Source organism: Haliotis rubra, unplaced genomic scaffold, assembly GCF_003918875.1.
Source record: "Haliotis rubra isolate DU_JTF1 unplaced genomic scaffold, ASM391887v1 Scf385, whole genome shotgun sequence".
Taxonomy (NCBI): Eukaryota; Metazoa; Mollusca; class Gastropoda; order Lepetellida; family Haliotidae; genus Haliotis; species Haliotis rubra.
In genome coordinates, this window is record NW_025767063.1 from 475,568 (window position 1) to 500,001 (window position 24,434).

The 24,434-nt window shown below is 42.7% G+C and overlaps 1 protein-coding gene across 1 annotated transcript; it reads right to left on the bottom strand.

Annotated features, from left to right (window-relative positions):
- Window positions 1-79: 79 nt before the first annotated feature.
- Window positions 80-22,680, bottom strand: LOC124286518 (protein phosphatase 1 regulatory subunit 7-like). The gene is given in 13 exon segments (XM_046722889.1): window positions 80-1,226; window positions 4,763-4,834; window positions 5,191-5,281; window positions 5,541-5,606; window positions 7,914-8,044; window positions 14,089-14,193; window positions 15,042-15,173; window positions 16,850-16,918; window positions 17,221-17,319; window positions 17,321-17,411; window positions 20,217-20,375; window positions 21,307-21,579; window positions 22,640-22,680. Coding segments are annotated over 12 exon segments (1,239 nt in total). The 5' UTR covers window positions 21,471-21,579; window positions 22,640-22,680; the 3' UTR covers window positions 80-1,166.
- Between the last annotated feature and the right edge of the window lie 1,754 nt (window positions 22,681-24,434).

Consider the following 24,434-nt stretch of genomic DNA (forward strand, 5'->3'; position numbering starts at 1 on the left):
GTACTTCTAGTAGAACTATGGATACCAACCATTACTTCAGCTGTTGGCAAGTACCATAATAAATACAACAATGTCAAATGTTTATCTTTAAACATTAAATCTTTCTCAAAACAACATCATTAACATACTTCTATTGGCATGGAGCCAAAGCATATCTACGATAACTAGAAATGTCCATTCAAACCACTAATAGTGATGGTTTTAAAACAATGCAACATCAAGTCAGTGAAGATCTCACTCAGTGTAAGCAGGTAACGTTGACAGAACACACGATGCCCCAGGGGTTGTTTCCCGGTCTCCGGGACCAACGGGACTGAGGAACAATTCATATATTTAAAGTGCAAGAGCCTTCCACATGTCTTCCCAAGGTATTTCAAAATTCTCTTCACACGACCTACTGAATGATTTGAAATAGGGCAATCAGGTACCCGACCCCTAGTAACCTAGCTCTACCAGACTGCTCCAGGAGTTCCCAACAGAGGGGTTCCATAATTGGAATTGATTTGCAAAATCCCTAATAAAACAATAAAGATACAGTCATCCCTCGCTATAACACTGGCCCTCGGGTCCATCTGAAAACCTGCAATACATAGATAAACAAAGGACACTTTGTATTACTTTCCACACTGAATTTCCCTAGTTCATCCTGACATAATGATTAGCTTGAGCAGCTAGTTGATATGCTATTTGTGATGACGTGAAGATGTGTGATCGATGGGAATATATATGGGAGCCACGGACTACCTAGACTACGGACTACCCTGAGGTTTAACCAGGACCGTGATATCACAAGGGGAGTTATTGTGAGGGATGACGGTATGTGGATAACAGTCAGCTCGTGTGTGTGTGCGTAGTCAGAAATCATGACCTATATAGAGTGTTATAACAATCTTTGAGTTTCATTGTTATTCACACTGAACAATATATCACATGACTAAGCGTTGTTCAGTGAGTACCCAGCCTCAAATCCGGACCTACTCAACCCAAGTAACCCCGCGCCAGTTTACCTGGCTCTGTCCTTGAAGGAAAAACATGAGGTAGAGGTTATCATAGGTTAGTAAAGTTAAGTGTCTATCAAACAAGGAAGATATCATCCATCGACCCTTCTTCATATCCTGCTGTGTGAACGTATCTTCAGCCTCTGTGTGTCACTGTAGGCGAGATGTTTACACATCTTCCAGTCTGCTTTGGTCTCGAGCCAGCTCATTGTAGGCACACTTTAACACCTGCACACAGAGATTAACACACCTGAATGACATATAGATTCATGTCTCATCTCCACACTTTCAGGACATACAGAGTAGTGACTCTCATCTCCACACCTTAAGGACATACAGATTAGTATCTCTCATCTCCACACCTTCAGGACATACAGAGTAGTGTCTCTCATCTCCACATCATCAGGACATACAGAGTAGTGTCTCTCATCTCCACACCTTCAGGACATACAGAGTAGTGTCTCTCATCTCCACACCATCAGGACATACAGATTAGTGTCTCTCATCTCCACACCTTCAGGACATACAGAGTAGTGTCTCTCATCTCCACACCCACATCATCAGGACATATCAGGACATACAGAGTAGTGTCTCTCATCTCCACATCATCAGGACATACAGAGTAGTGTCAGGTCTCTCTCATCTCCACATCATCAGGACATACAGAGTAGTGTCTCTCATCTCCACACCTTCAGGACATACAGATTAGTGTCTCTCATCTCCACACCTTCAGGACATACAGAGTAGTGTCTCTCATCTCCACATCATCAGGACATACAGAGTAGTGTCTCTCATCTCCACATCATCAGGACATACAGATTAGTGTCTCTCATCTCCACACCATCAGGACATACAGAGTAGTGTCTCTCATCTCCACATCAGGACATCATCAGGACATACAGAGTAGTGTCTCTCATCTCCACATCATCAGGACATACAGATTAGTGTCTCTCATCTCCCACCTCAGGACATGACATACAGGACATACAGTAGTGTCTCATCATCTCAGATTACATCATCAGGACATACAGAGTAGTGTCTCTCATCTCCCACACATACAGGACATACAGAGTAGTGTCTCTCATCTCCACACCATCAGGACATACAGAGTAGTGTCTCTCATCTCCACACCTTCAGGACATACAGAGTAGTGTCTCTCATCTCCACACCTTCAGGACATACAGAGTAGTGTCTCTCATCTCCACATCTTCAGGACATACAGAGTAGTGTCTCTCATCTCCCACATCTCCACAGTGTCTCTCAGGACATACAGAGTAGTGTCTCTCATCTCCACCATCAGGACATACAGTGGATCATCCACACCATCAGGACATACAGAGTAGTGTCTCTCATCTCCACACCATCAGGACATACAGAGTAGTGTCTCTCATCTCCACACCTTCAGGACATACAGAGTAGTGTCTCTCATCTCCACACCTTCAGGACATACAGAGTAGTGTCTCTCATCTCCACACCTTCAGGACATACAGATTAGTGTCTCTCATCTCCACACCTTCAGGACATACAGAGTAGTGACTCTCATCTCCACACCACCTTCAGGACATACAGAGTAGTGTCTCTCATCTCCACACCTTCAGGACATACAGAGTAGTGTCTCTCATCTCTCCACCTTCAGGACATACAGATTAGTGTCTCTCATCTCATCAGGACATACAGAGTAGTGTCTCTCATCTCCACACCTTCAGGACATACAGAGTAGTGTCTCTCATCTCCACACCTTCAGGACATACAGAGTAGTGTCTCTCATCTCCACACCTTCAGGACATACAGAGTAGTGTCTCTCATCTCCACACCTCAGGACATACAGAGTAGTGTCTCTCATCTCCACACCTTCAGGACATACAGATTAGTGTGTCTCATCTCCACACCTTCAGGACATACAGAGTAGTGTCTCTCATCTCCACACCTTCAGGACATACAGAGTAGTGTCTCTCATCTCCACACCTTCAGGACATACAGAGTAGTGTCTCTCATCTCCACACCTTCAGGACATACAGAGTAGTGTCTCTCATCTCCACACCTTCAGGACATACAGATGAGTGTCTTTCAATGCTACACCATCAGTGTTCCTCTAACAAATGTTCAACTTTGAGAGGAAGCAGTCAAATTAAAGTTGAGAAATCTACCTTTGCTTGAGAACAAAACCTACACCTCACGTATATTATTTCAGACTTCCTGGGTTACCTCCCTTGTTGATACTGATGTTTGACATTTGTTTCTGGCCTGAACAATATACTTCCACTTGGTCCTTGAGGACAAGGTAGTGATGGACATGTGACACAGGAGAAACACTGATCATACAGATCACAATGTCAGCAAGCATGTACAAACTATATCTTCACATATACATAACATACTCTCACACGTTCACAGGACTATCACCATCTTGTTGTGACGCGGCTCAAACAAACACTAACAACAAAGTGTGCTATTGTGATACATGGACCAAAGGAGAGTTATATGTTTGTATGGTAGGTGCATGTACACTGTCACACATCTCATGTAAAGCTTACTCCGTGGTGACCCTAGTACACTGTCACACATCTCATGTCAAGCTTACTCGTGGTGACCCTAATACACTGACATCCTCAAGTACATGGTGACCCTTGTACACTGAGCAGCGGTGATGACGATGTTACGAGGGAGAGGAACTCCGCAGGATGCAGGTGTTGACAAACAAGGAAGAGCCAACATGGGGAACAATTACATGTGTTCAAACACGCATTACCAACATTTCCACATTTTCCTGACAGATGTTCACGGTTATCACAAGATCATCCAATCACTACTTCCCTTTCTCCTTTGTTACTCACACTTTCACTCTTCCCTCCTCTTCCCATCCCCCCTTCCCCCTCATCTCTCCCTCAATCCCCACCGTGAGACCACCCCGGTCTCTCATTCAGTCTCTCATCCTGACCTCCCTTATTTTGTCTATCATTTTCTCACCACCCAGGAGTCCTCCCTCCTTCAATCACTCAGAGATCTCCTGTTCTCACTCCTGTCTCTCATCTATCCCTCCTTCCGTCACTCAGAGATCTCAAGTTCTCACTCCTGTCTCTCATCTATCATTTTTTCCCCATCCAGGAGTCCTCCCTCCCTCCTTCCATCACTCAGAGATCTCTTCTGTCTCTCTCCCACTCCTTTCCCGCCCACCTCATTCACTTCATCATCTCCCTCCTTCCATCACTCAGAGATCTCTTCTCTCTCTCCCACTCCTTTCCCTCCCACCTCATTCCTCATCCTCTCCCTCCTTCCATCACTCAGAGATCTCCTCCTCTCTCCCTCCTTTCCCTCCCACCTCATTCACTTCATCATCTCCCTCCTTCCATCACTCAGAGATCTCCTCCCTCTCTCTCCCACTCCTTTCCCTCCCACCTCATTCACTTCATCCTCTCCCTCCTTCCATCACTCAGAGATCTCCTCTCTCTCTCCCACTCCTTTCCCTCCCACCTCATTCACTTCATCCTCTCCCTCCTTCCATCACTCAGAGATCTCCTCCCTCTCTCTCCCACTCCTTTCCCTCCCACCTCATTCACTTCATCCTCTCCCTCCTTCCATCACTCAGAGATCTCCTCCCTCTCTCTCCCACTCCTTTCCCTCCCACCTCATTCACTTCATCATCTCCCTCATTTTCTCCTTCCCATCCTGCATAGTCCTCCTCATTCATTCTACACTAATCTCTCCATCACTCTCTCCATCTCTGCTCCCCTTCCTCACTCCTCCTTCCTTCCTCCCTCCCTCACCTCATCTGTGTTCTTCACATCCGTGTAGTCCTCCTTGTGTCTGTGGTCTGGTCTGGGACTTCTGTGTTTGTACTGTCACATAACAGAGCTAGAGTCAGTAGAGTGGCCACACAGCCAGCTTCTCAACATACGCTGTCTGTAACATTTACTTTCTATAACATCTACAATCAGATCTCGTCCCATAATCATGAAGTCTGAAATCATGACAGTTCACACAACACACACATAGTAACACTTGTCAAGGAGTTTTCAATATATATTGGTGAACTGTGGTCAAGCCGTTAAGGAATTATCCACAAATACAAAGACTAAATACAGAGATGATCATATATTTTTAAAGATCATATCCAAGTTTCCAACAGACTGTCAACAGTCTACAAGCATGGTTTTTAAATGAAATGAAACTAAGAAGATCTCAGTCAACATACTCCTTCCCACGGTCTCTCATGACCAGGCTGGAAATTCAATGACCGCCGGTCAAAACTGCTGGCTTCTGTAGAACTCAAGGTATCCATGTACCTAGAAATATTTACACAAATTTGGAACATTCAACAGTTCAGTTCCTATATTTATAAGTGTGTAATCATACAACTTTAATGGAACAATACAACATCACACACGACTACCATGACCTCAGTCAAACAACAGAGTACTTGGTACCATTGGTACTTGGTATTGTCTTCAGGAAAAAGACTGGAAATATTTTGACTAATAAACTCAATGAACTGCCATTTTAATTCACATGGGATATTGAATTCATAATTTCTGAGAGTCCTACCTTAGGCAAACGTCCAGGTCAGATCTCATCTTGTGCTCAAACTCCTGGTATTCATGTTGAAGTGACCTTGAGACAATGTCAGTATATTATTTCTGTCTTGAAAGACATTTCTTGATGCTTGATTACCATTATCAGGCAAAACATTGGACACTCGTTTAAATTAACACTCACTCATGATCAGTTCAAGTTCACTAAGTACAGACCGTGACAGCATCCTGTATTTCTGAATGGCAGATCTCCAAGATTGTAATATTGCTAACATTAACTCCCAGTAGATAATTTCTTTGACAATATATGTTTCAGAACCCTGAAACATTATGGCTTTACTCAGTTCAGCACTGCAGTTTATTAAGCATGCCAGTTACATTCACTACAACAATACAAAAGAATATAATACAAAAGATCTGAATGTTTCACATGAAGTGTGAATTTAAATAACAATCCAAAACAAATGGATAACATTATTCCCTCAGACAGTTAGAGTTTCATCCCGAACTAAGCCCAGTGTGAGCTTGACATCACCTTCCTGTCCATGTGTGTCTGACTGTGTCTGTACTGCGTACTGACTGTATCCTGTGCTGCTTACAATCCAAATCAGAGTTATAATATTAAACCCTCAGAGAATTTCATCCTGGACTAAGCCTTGTGAGATTGGCATCAACTTCCTGACCATCTGTGTGTGTACTGTCTGAGTGTCTGTGCATGCTACAAATACTGTCTGTCTGTACTACCTGTCTGACCATCTGTGTGTACTGTCGGAGTGTCTGTGCATGCTACGAATACTGTCTGTCTGTACTACCTGTCTGACCATCTGTGTGTACTGTCGGAGTGTCTGTGCATGCTACGAATACTGTCTGTCTGTACTACCTGTCTGACCATCTGTGTGTACTGTCTGAGTGTCTGTGCATGCTACGAATACTGTCTGTCTGTACTACCTGTCTGACCATCTGTGTGTACTGTCTGAGTGTCTGTGCATGCTACGAATACTGTCTGTCTGTACTACCTGTCTGACCATCTGTGTGTACTGTCGGAGGTTCGTGCATGCTGAGTGTCTGTGCATCTGTGTGTACTGTAGCCGCCTGTGCTGCTACTTAATACTGTCTGTCTGTAATACCTGTCTGACCATCTCTGTGTACTGTCTGAGTGTGTCTGCTGAATGCTGTCTGTAATACCTGTCTGACCATCTGTTTGTCTGAGTGTCTGTGCATGCTACGAATACTGTCTGTCTGTACTACCTGTCTGACCATCTGTGTGTACTGTCTGAGTGTCTGTGCATGCTACGAATACTGTCTGTCTGTACTACCTGTCTGACCATCTGTGTGTACTGTCTGAGTGTCTGTGCATGCTACGAATACTGTCTGTCTGTACTACCTGTCTGACCATCTGTGTGTACTGTCGGAGTGTCTGTGCATGCTACGAACACTGTCTGTCTGTACTACCTGTCTGTGTATACTGTTTGATTGTCTGTGCATGCTACGAATACTGTCTGTCTGTACTACCTGTCTGACCATCTGTGTGTACTGTCGGAGTGTCTGTGCATGCTACGAACACTGTCTGTCTGTACTACCTGTCTGACCATCTGTGTGTACTGTCAGAGTGTCTGTGCATGCTACGAACACTGTCTGTCTGTACTACCTGTCTGACCATCTGTGTGTACTGTCTGAGTGTCTGTGCAGGCTACGAATACTGTCTGTCTGTACTACCTGTCTGACCATCTGTTTGTCTGAGTGTCTGTGAATGCTACGAATACTGTCTGTCTGTATTACCTGTCTGACCATCTGTTTGTCTGAGTGTCTGTGCATGCTACGAATACTGTCTGTCTGTACTACCTGTCTGACCATCTGTGTGTACTGTCCGAGTGTCTCTGCATGCTCCGAATACTGTCTGTCTATACTACCTGTCTGACCATCTGTGTGTACTGTCTGAGTGTCTGTGCATGCTACTAATACTGAATGTCTGTCTGTCTGTACTACCTGTCTGACCATCTGTCCATACTGTGTGTACTGTCTGAGTGTCTGTGCATGCTACTTAATACTGTCTGTCTGTACTACCTGTCTGTCCATACTGTCTGTCTGTACTACCTGTCTGACCATCTGTGTGTACTGTCGGAGTGTCTGTGCATGCCATGAATACTGTCTGTCTGTACTACCTCTCTGACCATCTGTTAGTACTGTCGGAGTGTCTGTGCATGCCATGAATACTGTCTGTCTGTACTACCTGTCTGACCATCTGTGTGTACTGTCTGAGTGTCTGTGCATGCTACGAATACTGTCTGTACTACCTGTCTGTTCATCTGTCTGTCCGAGTGTATGCCCTCCACCACCCTGCCCCGTCATACCCCACCCTACCCTGCCCTGCCCTGTGTAGACTTACTGTATCCTGTGCTGCAGGAATCTGACATTGTCCTCCATGGCTCCCCGGGCTCCACGCATGCGCTCTTCGAAGGCCTGTTTGGCCGCATCCTTTAGGGTGATGATGTTGTCAATGTGATGCCGATGTTCCACCTGCAGTAGCACCAACATCACCATTGATCCATTCATTAATAAGGAATTGTTCCTCACAAATGAAAACACAAAAACTGCAGAAAATCTGACATTTGGAAAAAAGACTGTTGAATTACAACACAGCATGCTACAGTTGAACATTTCATTCATTACAAAAAAAGTCAATTACAAAATGGAAAATCATATTAAATATAAAAAGTCACAAAACCATTGATCTTTTCATTTATAAGGAATTGTTTCTTCACACAATTTACAACATAAAAACTGCAGACAAAATCAAACATTGTGAAAACTTCTGCAGAATAACAACATAAGATATCAACAATTCAAATATGGATTCATAATCATTTGATAAATAAAAAATGAAAGTAAATGTGAAAAGTTCATAAAGACTACTAACTTAAATCCAACTACTGTAATATATAAATATTACATACACTAAGTGTGAATCTATGAGACGTGTGGTTACAAGCGAGAGTGAGGGTCGTGTGAAGCTGATATTAACAGTATTTCAGCTGTGTCATGGAGAATGTGAGAGCAAAGCACAAAGCTATTCATGTCTTAGATGTGTACCATGTCAGTGATATCCAAGAGCTCATCTATGGTGCTGATAACCTGAAAGTCTTACTGTTGGTACTGTGGGGGATCTGAACCACTATGTACAATCAGTGCTTCCATTGTTAAAAGACAAGAGACTATTTTCCTCTAGTCTAATCCTAAATGTTTCATGGATATAAAAGTGTAACACCAGTTCAAATTTTGCTAATTTTATGGTTATCAAAAACAAAGGAATTGAATTAGTCGGACATATTTTACAGGACATCAGCTTTTATAAATTGCTACATATGATATTAGTCATTCAAACGAAGTTTGAAAGAAGTAAACTACAAGCGAAGTGAAAAGATAAAATTCAGAATACAAGAACAGTTTAAGTGAGAAATCATTGATAGATCAACAAAACCTACTCGAAACAAGTACCTGTGTCTGCATCAAGAGAATTAACTAGCAGACTGACAGTATCAATGAGAAACTGAATCTAATCAGTTCAAATACTAAATCACTGGTTTGTACACAAGATGTTCATCCATCATCTAGGAATACTTATGGCTGCTACGTAGAGAAGCTGCCGTTTTAATCAATGATGCAAGGCTTGATTTGCAGATAACCAGAATGCTGAGACCAAAAAGTACTATACAACAGTGATAGTTCTCATCAAAACAATGTAAGCCTTGCAGCCTCTGTTCCAGACATCTCTACCGTATTAGGCAACAGAAGGTTTTGCTCATTATAAGGCATGGAGTTATACTCATCCAACTTTGGTAAGTATATACAGCGCCAATACATCACATCACTCAGAATAATGCTACACAACTTTTCACCTGTACATATTCACAGATGTTGGAGTGATGTGGCACTAGAATCATCAGAAGGATTAATTTTCTCTAACTACAGAAATAAGCACTAAGTTGTAATGATGGTGCCGGCTATGTTGTCACTATAATAATTTGTTTGCTGGACTTGCCATTGGACGGGCGGCTCGAGTATGTAGTTTAGGTGACGGTGTTGGATCATCCTACAGTAACATGCATACCACTCATTATCTATATAAACATTTCAACACAAGATCAACAACCAATTCTGGCTATCAACAAGACAGCAGTGTTTGATGTTATTCAATGCTGTAGGTGCTACATGATGCTGGACAATCGTTTGCTAACAGTACCTCAAAACAAAAGTAATGCATCCTCAAGGAGTGAGTGAGTGAGTTAGGTTTTATGCCACTTTTAGCAATATTCCAGCAATATCACCGCGGGGGACATCAAAAATGGGCCTGATACATTTTATCCATGTTGGGAATCGAACTCACGACTTCTGCGTGACAAGCGAACTCTTTAACCACAAGGCATCGAGGCAACCCTCCCTGTATGTATAGGACTATACTGATAAGTAAAACCTGCGACATGCAAACTGAGAATGATGATAAGGATGTGATGGACGTCATAGAAAACAGATCCAGATAATGACATCAGTCAAGCAGACAGCATGTCAGTTGCTCCCATGCAACACCTTGTATCAGAAGTCAGGACATGAATCCATGGTAGTGTCTCCTCTACAGGGAAGATCCATGCTGTATAATGTACACCAGGACATGAATTCATGGCAGTGTCTCCTCTACAGGGAAGATCCATGCTGTATAATGTACACCAGGACATGAATCCATGGCAGTGTCTCCTCTACAGGGAAGATCCATGCTGTATAATGTACACCAGGACATGACTCCATGGCAGTGTCTCCTCTACAGGGAAGATCCATGCTGTATAATGTACACCAGGACATGAATCCATGGCAGTGTCTCCTCTACAGGGAAGATCCATGCTGTATAATGTACACCAGGACATGAATCCATGGCAGTGTCTCCTCTACAGGGAAGATCCATGCTGTATAATGTACACCAGGACATGAATCCATGGCAGTGTCTCCTCTACAGGGAAGATCCATGCTGTATAATGTACACCAGGACATGAATCCATGGCAGTGTCTCCTCTACAGGGAAGATCCATGCTGTATAATGTACACCAGGACATGACTCCATGGCAGTGTCTCCTCTACAGGGAAGATCCATGCTGTATAATGTACACCAGGACATGACTCCATGGCAGTGTCTCCTCTACAGGGAAGATCCATGCTGTATAATGTACACCAGGACATGAATCCATGGCAGTGTCTCCTCTACAGGGAAGATCCATGCTGTATAATGTACACCAGGACATGAATCCATGGCAGTGTCTCCTCTACAGGGAAGATCCATGCTGTATAATGTACACCAGGACATGAATCCATGGCAGTGTCTCCTCTACAGGGAAGATCCATGCTGTATAATGTACACCAGGACATGACTCCATGGCAGTGTCTCCTCTACAGGGAAGATCCATGCTGTATAATGTACACCAGGACATGACTCCATGGCAGTGTCTCCTCTACAGGGAAGATTCCATGCTGTATAATGTACACCAGGACATGAATCCATGGCAGTGTCTCCTCTACAGGGAAGACATCATCCATGCTGTATAATGTACACCAGGACATGACTCCATGGCAGTGTCTCCTCTACAGGGAAGATCCATGCTGTATAATGTACACCAGGACATGAATCCATGGCAGTGTCTCCTCTACAGGGAAGACATCATCCATGCTGTATAATGTACACCAGGACATGACTCCATGGCAGTGTCTCCTCTACAGGGAAGATCCATGCTGTATAATGTACACCAGGACATGAATACATGGCAGAGTCTCATCTACAGGGAAGATCCATGCTGTATAATGTACACCAGGACATGACTCCATGGCAGTGTCTCCTCTACAGGGAAGATCCATGCTGTATAATGTACACCAGGACATGAATCCATGGCAGTGTCTCCTCTACAGGGAAGATTCATGCTGTATAATGTACACCAGGACATGACTCCATGGCAGTGTCTCCTCTACAGGGAAGATCCATGCTGTATAATGTACACCAGGACATGACTCCATGGCAGTGTCTCCTCTACAGGGAAGATCCATGCTGTATAATGTACACCAGGGTGCCGTTCCACTAACCGATCTTAACTAAGATCAATCTTAGCAAGTTACGCCAATTTTACAATCGCCTTAGCTCAAAGTTACACCCGTTCCACTAACCGATCTTAGGCCGATCGTAGCGGGTCCCGATCTTACGATCCGATCCAAGCTTAGATCGAGACTGTTTCGTGCGAGAGATAGAGGAATGCGAGGCACGCGTTATCTCCCTTTGCATAGTCTAGCAAATGATAGAAAGTAGTTTACGAACCAACTGAGTGAGTGAGTGAGTTTAGATTTACGCCGCACTCAGCAATAGTCCAGCTATATGGCGGCGGTCTGTAAATAATCTAGCTAAGATGCATAGCGTTCACTAACATGAGCGTTCATGTTAGTAAACGCTATGTATCTTAGCTATAAATAATCGAGTCTGGACCAAACAATCCAGTGATCAACAGCATGCGCATCGATCTGCGCAGTTTGGAACCGATGACATGTGTCAACCAAGTCAGCGAGCCTGACCACCCGATCCCGTTAGTGGCCTCTTACGACAGGCATGGGTTAATTATTGAAGTTCAATATTCTAACACGGTCCTTCATGGGTATTTTTCCAACCAAGTGTAAACGTGGAGAAAAAACCTAGAGCAAAATATTAGGGTACTAAGCACCTTGGTTTCAGGTGCAAGTGCGTGAGAACGCTGGGTATCAAGCATAATATAATAATAATAATTGCATATTTATAGTGCGCCTATTCCACATCAGTGGGCATGCTCAAAGCGCTGTGTACAGATCTATAATTTACACGAGAATATTTACAGCCGAGATTATAAGTAATATCCTGAGAACAGGTTTTAAGTCTGTCAATTGTGTCAGAGCTTTTAATATGTGCCTGAACCTTGTCAATCAGAATAAACAAGGCATTGGACGAGGCTATAGCATTATGTAGAATCTGTCAGTGGTCTTGAATAACCACAGCGGCCTGCCTTCAGAATCCCCACCAAATATGCGCAGTGAAATCAAGCATATTTGTATCTTTTGCTTCAGAACATTGTTCACTTCAAGGCTGTCCCTATTCTTAACCATGGCGTTGCAATATTGTTGTACAAATGTGTTACACCGACTTCGCTTCGGTTGTGTTCCCATGGCGACAGTGGTCAGACTGGCCTGACATTTGTAAGGCTTGTTCAGCGCAGTGTTTGTTTACATCACAGAAATATACAAATTCATTTCATGGGGGACTTTAGGGGACGCTCACGGTTAAATGCTCGCTCTTATTTTTCACATAGAATAGGAAAGCCACCATTTTGGTTTCTCTACGATTGATTTTAGCTATCCTAAGTTGGTCATGAGCAACTTAGACTTTGAATCTTAACTTTACGATTGACTTAGGTAAGATTGGTTAGTGGAACGGTATGCCGATCGTAACGTCACACTAAGATTGGGATTTTAGGGGTTTACGATTGGCATAGGGCTAAGATCGGTTAGTGGAACGGCACCCAGGACATGAATCCATGGCAGTGTCTCCTCTACTGGGAAGATTCATGCTGTATAATGTACACCAGGACATGACTCCATGGCAGTGTCTCCTCTACAGGGAAGATCCATGCTGTATAATGTACACCAGGACATGACTCCATGGCAGTGTCTCCTCTACAGGGAAGATCCATGCTGTATAATGTACACCAGGACATGACTCCATGGCAGTGTCTCCTCTACAGGGAAGATCCATGCTGTATAATGTACACCAGGACATGACTCCATGGCAGTGTCTCCTCTACAGAGAAGATTCATGCTGTATAATGTACACCAGGACATGAATCCATGGCAGTGTCTCCTCTACAGGGAAGATCCATGCTGTATAATGTACACCAGGACATGACTCCATGGCAGTGTCTCCTCTACAGGGAAGATCCATGCTGTATAATGTACACCAGGACATAAATTCATGGCAGTGTCTCCTCTACAGGGAAGATTCATGCTGTATAATGTACACCAGGACATGAATTCATGGCAGTGTCTCCTCTACAGGGAAGATCCATGCTGTATAATGTACACCAGGACATGACTCCATGGCAGTGTCTCCTCTACAGGGAAGATTCATGCTGTATAATGTACACCAGGACATGAATCCATGGCAGTGTCTCCTCTACAGGGAAGATTCATGCTGTATAATGTACACCAGGACATGAATCCATGGCAGTGTCTCCTCTACAGGGAAGATCCATGCTGTATAATGTACACCAGGACATGACTCCATGGCAGTGTCTCCTCTACAGGGAAGATCCATGCTGTATAATGTACACCAGGACATGACTCCATGGCAGTGTCTCCTCTACAGGGAAGATTCATACTGTATAATGTACACCAGGGACAAATGGACATTTTCAAATATATTTGTCCTTTCAAACTGGGGTTCATCACTGGGAATGAAAACAGACATATATCGCATCTTATAGTCATCTTTTCTCAATACAAAAACCACTTACACCTCTCCTTGGCAACGGTCGGACACTGATGTTGTCGAGGGTCATGACATTTGCAGCTCGGATGATGTCAGTCTGGTAGTTGTGTTCTCGATCTATTGGGTTTCCCTGAAACACACAAAGTGAACATGATGGTAAAGTTCCCCTATCATCCAGTGATCTGGGGGAGAGAGCAGGGTCTCAGACTGGAAGGGTTCAATAGTGACATAAGATATAATAGGTTTTTTGTTTGTCTGTCTGTGTTGTTTGACTCACATGTAAACTGACCACCAATCTGACTCACATGTAAACTGACCACTAGTAAGACTGACATGTAAACTTAGCACAAGTCTGACTCACATGTAGACTGACCATTAGTTTGACTCACATGTAAACTTAGCACAAGTCTGACTCACATGTAAACTGACCTCTAGTCTGACTCAAATGTAAACTGACCTCTAGTCTGACTCACATGTAAACTGACCACGAGTCTGACTCACATGTAAACTGACCACTAATCTGACTCACATGTAAACTGACCTCTAGTCTGACTCACATGTAAACTGACCACTAGTAAGACTCGCATGTAAACTGACCTCTAGTCTGACTCACATGTAAACTGACCACTAATCTGACTCACATGTAAACTGACCTCTAGTCTGACTCACATGTAAACTAAGCACAAGTCTGACTCACATGTAAAACTGACCACTCGTAAGACTGACATATAAACTTAGCACAAGTCTGACTCACATGTAAACTGACCTCTAGTCTGACTCACATGTAAACTGAACACAAGTCTGACTCACATGTAAACTGACCTCTAGTCTGACTCAAATGTAAACTGACCTCTAGTCTGACTCACATGTAAACCGAACACTAGTCTGACTCACATGTAAACTAAACACCAGTCTGACTCACATGTAAACTGAACACTAGTCTGACTCACATGTAAACTAAGCACCAGTCTGACTCACATGTAAACTGAGGACCCGCAGCCATGTCATCTTCTGAAGGACGGCAGTGACACTGTCCAGTTCCTTCAGCTCGTTCTCGGCAGCGTTGAGCATCCGAAGATGGAGACAGCTGGTGATCGGCACTATACTCACCTGGAGGGGCGGGATTACAGTATCAGTATACAGCTGGCTTAACAAACAAAATCAGCACAATGATTTTGTGTTGGTTCATTACACTAGCATTTAAAAGATTCCATATACATATGATGCTTTATTCAATCTCATACGAAGAGGGTGATGGGCTAATGTGCTGGAATAACACTGGCTCCGACAACCAACGATGCAATTAGATTTTCACTCTTTGAATCTCACAGCAAGCTTTTCACTGGAATCAAGTGAAACTGAGACTTAAGTAAATACATCAGACACAGGTGTGTCAAGTAATCAGTGACACAGGTGTGTCAAGTAATCAGTGACACAGGTGTGTCAAGTAATCAGTGACACAGGTGTGTCAAGTAATCAGTGACACAGGTGTGTCAAGTAATCAGTGACACAGGTGTGTCAAGTAATCAGTGACTCAGGTGTGTCAAGTAATCAGTGACACAGGTGTGTCAAGTAATCAGTGACACAGGTGCGTCAAGTAATCAGTGACACAGGTGTGTCTGTCAAGTAATCAGTGACACAGGTATAGAGTGAAATGCCATTTTCAGTTTTTTTAAAGGTCACATGCAACGTAAAACACAACTTCAGATTCTGATACCTATCGGTATGGACTTACCGAAACAAATCATCAAAATTGCAAATTCAACTTATAAAAATGAAAAATAACGCGATGAAAACAACTGCACGAAATTTGAGTTCAAACGATTCACTAATTTCCCCCCAGAGCTTGGGGGAAAGGTGTTTTCAACAGCTGGGCTGCGCTGCGCTCATAGCACATGCGCAGTGAAATAGGTTCGCGCAGCCTGGAAGCAGGTTATCCGGTGAATATTCGGTGAAGGCTTTGGTGTGAGCTATTTTTCTAATGTTTTGTTGATATTTCACAGGTGCGAGCTTATTATATGTTATGACAGTAGATTACCAATTTAACTGTTTATATTATTTCATTTGTCTGTTTCACCACACATTCTTCTTACCGAGTCACTTTCTCAGTTCGATACTTAAAAGCAATGTCATTATTTAGCGTTGACAGAATTTCTAACTATGATATAGCTATGTCGTTGTCACAGACAAAACTCAGTGTCCGTTTTATTGGCACCTATGTGTCTGCCTGCCTGTCTGCTAATGACAATATTCAATACACAACTTCGATCACTGACCACATGCAATTTGAACTTAACACCTATCAGGCTATACACCATAAACAAAATGCATTGATTTATGGCCCGAGTTCGGTCTCTGTCACATTATGTAATTACACAGACAGGCAGGTGTGATACTTGTACACATGACATGTTATGATGTCTGTTGATTGCAAAATGTTTTACACAAAAAATGAGCATGTATTTACAAAACCCAACATCTCTCTATATATATACACACACAATGAGCCATGAGGGCATCTGCAAGTGAACCAGCCGTTACACTTGAGTGCACACCCACCTGCTCTGACTGGGTTCGGTGTCCCGGCTGCTTCGTTTCATGGGAAGTAAACCCAAGTACAAAATATTGCACTTTTGATTTGCGATTGTACGCTTATAATTTTGTTTATATGTTTTTTCATAATCAGCAATGTATATTATATGCCATGAATAAGTGATAATTGTGTTTTAATTATGTATGATTTTTTGGTTGCATGTGACCTTTAACAAAATCATCTTTATATTTACCAACTGATTTCTCTGAACATTGAGCTCTTCCAACTTGGGTAAAGATGACAGTCCCTCCAAGCTAATCAGCTGCAACAGGACCATGATGAGGATGAAGATGGTTACATTAGGACTGAGGTTTGGATTTGAGTTGCTCACGTTCATACTGCTGAGGTGGATTTTATACACAGAGTTTGAAATCCATATACCGTAAACACTATATTAAGCACCCTGCTTCAATACTCACAGGCCACTGTCTTAGTATGGTAGTACATGAAAATGTACAGCAAAATGTTTCAGTCTTATTGAGGTTACCCATCCACCCAGCTTCTCAGCTCCCCTCACTCACTCACTCACTCTCACTGCTTATCTTCAGGATCCAAGTAACTTACTTTGTTACTGCTGAGGTTTAGAATCCGTAGGTTGATGAGACTTGGCAAGCTGGAAATGTCTCGAATTTCATTCATACTCAAATCGATTTCGACTAGAGATCGAACTGGTTGTCAGTCCATCAATGTGCCGCAATGCATTGTGGGCCAGATTAAGGCTGAACAAATGATGCAGCACCTCAATGCCCTGGAAGCTGAAAACATACACAGGCTTAAATATCTATAGTTCAGCTTTTGAAGACTTTATTCGTACATTCTATTTTGTATCATGTCATATGTATCAACATTCCAGACAGTCTCGGTCTGACATCACTTTGTGTTGTCTGAGTTCCGTGTGTCTGTCTTTAATCAGCCCAACAATGAAGCTGCTTGAAACTTGCCTGTCTAATCTCATGCATAAACTTTGTGCGAACCATGCATTGCCTGATACTGAGAGGAAGGAAATGGTTCTGAACCCAATACTCCATCATAATCAGCAAGTGTAACAACTGGAATAATTTCTACTCTGGACATTTGCTCACATACTGTACACAAAGTACCTTTACCGCAATTGGTGTCTGATTGGCAAATAAAATATATATGTTTAGGGACTGTTCATAACATATGGCTAGGTGGGCGATGATGATTTTTATGTAGATGCATGACACACGCACGCAATTGCACACACGCACACACACACATTAATTAAGAACAGTCCCTTAATTCACTTCCACAAATGATTAATTAAAATGTAACATTGTTGTATGGTTCCATTATATAGGCAAGTGTTTCCATCAACTTGATCTATGTAAAGTAGATTAACTGCTATATCTTCAATCACAATCCAATCAAAGGGAGATAACCTAGCAATGACAAATGCATTGTGTTTTTCAATATAGCAACAGTATGCATAACTGGTGTGGATTCAGTCAGGATACTTTATGTTACTGAAATCTATGAGGCACATGGTCTTAGTTCAATATGTTGGCATACCGTGTTGGCATGCAGGGTGATCATACAGTGTTGGCATGCAGGGTGATCATACAGTGTTGGCATGCAGGGTGATCATACAGTGTTGGCATGCAGGGTGATCATACAGTGTTGGCATGCAGGGTGGTCATACAGTGTTGGCATGCAGGGTGATCATACAGTGTTGGCATGGAGGGTGGTCATACAGTGTTGGCATGAAGGGTGATCATACAGGTGTTGGCATGCAGGGTGATCATACCGTGTTGGCATGCAGGGTGATCATACAATGTTGGCATGCAGGGTGATCATACAGTGTTGGCATGCAGGGTGGTCATACAGTGTTGGCATGCAGGGTGATCATACAGTGTTGGCATGGAGGGTGGTCATACAGTGTTGGCATGAAGGGTGATCATACAGTGTTGGCATGCAGGGTGGTCATACAGTGTTGGCATGCAGGGTGATCATACAGTGTTGGCATGCAGGGTGATCATACAGTGTTGGCATGCAGGGTGATCATACAGTGTTGGCATGCAGGGTGATCATACAGTGTTGGCATGCAGGGTGATCATACAGTGTTGGCATGCAGGGTGATCATACAGTGTTGGCATGCAGGGTGATCATACAGTGTTGGCATGCAGGGTGATCATACAGTGTTGGCATGCAGGTGGTCATACAGTGTTGGCATGCAGGGTGATCATACAGTGTTGGCATGCAGGGTGGTCACAGTGTTGACATGCAAGGTGGTCATACAGTGTTGGCATGCAGGGTGATCATACAGTGTTGGCAAGCAGGGTGATCATACAGTGTGTGACATGCAGGGTGGTCATACAATGTTGGCATGGAGGGTGGTTATACAATGTTGGCATGCAGGTGATCATACAGTGTTGGCATGCAGGGTGGTCACACGTATTGGCATGCAGGTGATCATACAGTGTTGACATGGAGGGTGGTCATACAGTGTTGGCATGCAGGTGATCATACAATGTTGGCATGCAGGGTGGTCATACTGTGTTGCCATGCAGGTGATCATACAGTGTTGGCATGCAGGTGATCATACAGTGTTGGCATGGAGGGTGGTCATACAGTGTTGGCATGGAGGGTGGTCATACCGTGTTGGCATGCAGGTGATCATACAGTGTTGGCATGCAGGTGATCATACAATGTTGGCATGCAGGTGATCATACAGTGTTGGCATGGAGGGTGATCATACAGTGTTGGCATGGAGGGTGGTCATACCGTGTTGGCATGCAGGTGATCATACAGTGTTGGCATGCAGGTGATCATACAATGTTGGCATGGAGGGTGGTCATACAGTGCTGGCATGGAGGGTGATCATACAGTGTTGGCATGGAGGGTGATCATACAGTGTTGGCATGGAGGGTGGTCATACAGTGTTGGCATGAAGGGTGATCATACAGTGTTGGCATGCAGGGTGATCATACAGTGTTGGCATGCAGGGTGATCATACAGTGTTGGCATGCAGGGTGATCATACAGTGTTGGCATGCAGGGTGATCATACCGTGTTGGCATGCAGGGTGATCATACAGTGTTGGCATGGAGGGTGATCATACAGTGTTGGCATGCAGGGTGATCATACAGTGTTGGCATGCAGGGTGATCATACAGTGTTGGCATGCAGGGTGGTCATACAGTGTTGGCATGCAGGGTGATCATACAGTGTTGGCATGCAGGGTGATCATACAGGGTTGGCATGCAGGGTGATCATACAGTGTTGGCATGCAGGGTCGTCATACAGCGTTGTCAAACAGTGTGATTGTGTACTGTGGTCAATACTGGTCATAGGGACAGGCCACAAAACAAGACATTAAACTGGTAAATGTATGAATATCAACAACAGGTAACATTCTCTCCCTCTCAGCTGGGATCCAAACAGGCAAACTTCAGGACATGTGGCTGACACTTCCTGAGGACAACCACTTCTACCCCTAAAGATGGCAACTCAGTAGCAGATCATTCTGCACACTTGTGAACAAAAAAAATATTTCTATATCCTGTTTAGTTGTAAACAAACAACAACAAAGGCCACCTACTTCTTGAGTTTATTGAGCGATGCATCCAGCTCGCGGAGGTTACGGAAGGGGAGGAGACTGTCATGGGGAAGGAAGCCCAGCTCGTTGAGACTCACATCCAGACGGAGGATACGTTCTGGAGCGTCAAGGACAGAGGGTTGCCTCGGCAGGAAGCCCTCTCTGTAAATAAGAATGAACACTGACAACTTGTTGAAGCAGATATTTCTAAACAGCATTAATGTGACCTGGGTGAGAATTAATTAGTTCAGACTTCAATCAATTATTGTGGGGTTTTTTATTATGTTAATACATAATTAATATCAGACATATTACATACAACTGAATTCCACAAATTTTCATATGATACACCAAGGAAGTGAGTGAGTGAGTTGGGTTCAAATCATAATGTACCGGTATGTCAACAACAGAAACATGCCATGTTCTGCATCTTATTTTCCTACTTAACTAAGCAGCATATAATACAATAGCATGGACGAAAATATGAGGAAGAAGAAAAGTGTTTCCACTGTATACTGTGTGATTTATCTGGTGGCAGACAGCAGAAAGTGGAACAGAATCTAATTTAGTGATTGTTGGTTTGATTGATGTGGGTTTCATGTGCCAACATCTACAATATATTTGGGCTTTCTGGGTTAGAATTGGTCTTCAGCAATCCATTCTTGTCGTAAGAGTTAACTAGCAGGATCAGGTGGTCAGTTTCGCTGACTTGGTTGACACATGTCATCATATTCAACTGTGTTTGATCGCTGCATTGTCTGGTTCAGACTTAATTCTTTACTAACTGCCGCAATATAGCTGGAATTTTGCTGAGTGTAGCATTAAACATCAAACAAAACTTCTCACTGCTAACGATCTGAAAGGCAACAGCATTTATGTCAAATTAGTCATTTATTTTTTCATAACGAACCAGTGACCACAAGAACATTCCCTATCACTGGTAATGTTATTATATTGTTAAGCATTGTGAGAACTCGCTAACAAGATAGCTGCTTTAAGACTTAGACAAGTACTGCCTTCTGCCGGTTTAACAGTATACAGATCAGAAATTGATCTACATGATACACTGAAACACATCGCTGTGAAGAGTTACCTTTCCTTGCCCCATTCAAAGCTGAAGACGAGGGACTTCACCTGGCACATCTTCAAGTCAAGCTGGTACAGTGTGCGATTAGTTGATGCGTTCCACCCATCTGGCACTGTTGTCAGCCGTGAGATGCGGCGTTCAACAAACTCAGGTGTTAAATACGTCCCCATTATTCTCTAAGGAATCACAGGTCTCTACACTAATACTGCAGCACCGCCTCACATTCTTCTCAGGCACCAAGTGTTACTTGGGAGTGTGTGTGTCCTCCATGTTGAACATCTGAAACACAGTTGTAGCACCAGCTTGTTTTCACAAAATAACAGCTTATCAGAGTTTTATGAATCTTACACAGCATTACTGGCTGTACCTACTGGTGAAGACAACTATGTCCTCCCCTCTTTCTTTACATGATGAATACAATCACACACACACTCCAACCTAAAATTCATTTGTCTACAAATGCCTTGTATGAAGATGCTTTTGAAAGAACCTAATATATATATATATCTCCATCCTCACCTTAAAATACTTGGGTTAACGCCTAAAAAATAATTCATTGCGTCCTAATATGGAAAATTTATGGCTTCTTACACATGTGAAAGGTTTTATCATGAGGATATTCTGACCCATGGTGTACCGTTCTTTATGCCACACAGAGACAACAAAGTTGACAGCTGAATCAATGGTCTCTGTACATCTTTTTAATTGGCTTTTAGCTTTCACTTCATTTATCTGATCTTACTTAAGTGAAAGAATTATTTATGAAATTGAAGTTGAAATTTTATGTTAATGCCAATAATCTACAAAAGTGCTGTTCCTCCTACTGTTATGCCTCCTGTAAAGATGACATAGAGCATGATAGTTTCTTAAACAACCTTTTTCTAGTGATTGGTACAGAAAAACACACAGCAGAACTTTATTGTTGGATACAGGGTATTCATTGATATGTACCATACTGTCATTCACTAGACGCCGCCATAGCTGGAATATTGCTGAGTGCGGCGTAAAACTAAACTCACTCATTCACTAGACTATATAACAACATATCCAGAAGGACTGATAACACCTTGAGGCAGCAATAGAAAGCTAAACCGTATTCCTCAGTAGCCTTTCACTGCCATTTGTTTTGAGTAAGGGATACCGATACCCACGAAAGTGCAGGTGCGTCTTATCATGACTACAAGTATCATAATAATAGCTTGATTGTATTTCGATTAAGCACACATAACTGGTGCATGTATAATGTATCACCAAAATGTTAATTAGATTGTGAAACATTTACTTGTGTTTATTCAAAATGAATGTAGAAAAGCGAGCTTGGATCATCTACGTGTCTTACCACTCGCTGTTTCTAAGGAAGCGTTTTCAAAGGGGAACGACTCTTCTCCAACTTCCGTATTACAAACTCCGTACAGCGCGTTGAATAAGGGCCTAGTGAACCCTACGCTCTACAGCAAACTCGGTGTCAGTACGTCAGTCATGTGTACGTCGAAACTGATTGTAAAATTTGAGAACGCAAATTAAACCTTATTTTGGTATAAGAGAAGAGAGTTAAAGAGTTTCTGTTTTCAAGCATTAGAATTGGTGAGGTGAGATGAAATGGGGTTTGACATCATTTTTAAGTTTAACTTTGCCTGCACGTTGGCCGAGAGCCGCGATGCGGTCCTATACAGTGCAGGGTCATGTCTTGACTGTATAGGACCGCATCGCGGCTCTCGGCTACCTGCACGTGTACTGTACATATGATTTACTGCCTGTATTTAAGCTTACCATAACTACCATACAACATGTGGCTGTGGTGAGTAGTACAACAACTGACAGGGTGTCCACCAGTTCTGGCACAAATCAGATGTATATACACAATAGCTATATTAGTTGTATTTTTGTTCCCGACTGTGTTGTCAGTGGACAACTATAGGAGCTATGGCATATAGTATAGTGGATCATATTTTCATCCTCTGTTGAGTTGTTAAGTTGCTTCTGCCATTATATAAATACAGGCAATCATACCTTAGTGTAGGAATGCTCATGTGAAACATGCTTAACACAATTAACACAATAGTTCATTTGCTGTGAATGCGCCAAGCACATTGAGGTATAAAATTTGATATTTGCAGTATGTGCACTGGTTTAGCAGATGACAGTACTAAAACTGAACTTTTCTCGACATGGAAAGACTTTCAGAAAGTACATGATGGTTGGTTATTATGAGGCATGACACAGGGATGTCGTGTCTTGAAATACTAGTAGCTGTTAAAGGTCACATGCAACCAAAAAATCAAACATAATTAAAACACAATTATCACTTATTCATAACATATAATATACATTGCTGGTTATGAAAAAACATATAAACAAAATTATAAGCGTACAATCGCAAATCAAAAGTGCAATATTGTGTACTTGGGTTTACTTCCCAAAAAGCGAAGCAGCGGGGATACCGAACCCAGTCAGAGCTGGTGGGTGTGCACTCAAGTGTAATGGCTGGTTCATTTGCAGATGCCCTCACGGCTCATTGTGTGTGTACATATAGAGATGTTGGGTTTTGTAAATACATGCTCCTTTTTGTGTATAACATTTTGCAATCAACAGACATCATAACATGTCATGTGTTCAAGTATCACACCTGCCTGTCTGTGTAATTACATAATGTGACAGAGACCGAACTCGGGCCATAAATCAATGCGTTTTTTTATGGTGTATAGCCTGATTGGTGTTAAGTTCAAATTGCATGTGGTCAGTGATCGCAGTTGTGTATTGAATATTGTCATTAGCAGACAGGCAGGCAGACACACAGGTGTCAATAAAACAAGACATTGAGTTTTGTCTGTGACAACGACATATCTATATCACAGTTAGAAATTCTGTCAACGCTAAATAATGACATTGCTTTTAAGTATCGAACTGAGAAAGTGACTCGGTAAGAAGAAAGTGTGATGAAATAGACAAATGAAATTATATAAACAGTTTATTTACTGTCATAACATATAAAAGCTCGCGCCTGTGAGATATCAACAAAACATTAGGAAAATAGCTCACACCAAAGCCTTCTCCGAGTATTCACCGGACAGCCTGCTTCCAAGTTGCTGAACCTATTTCACTGCGCATGTGCTATGAGCGCAGCCCAGCTGTTG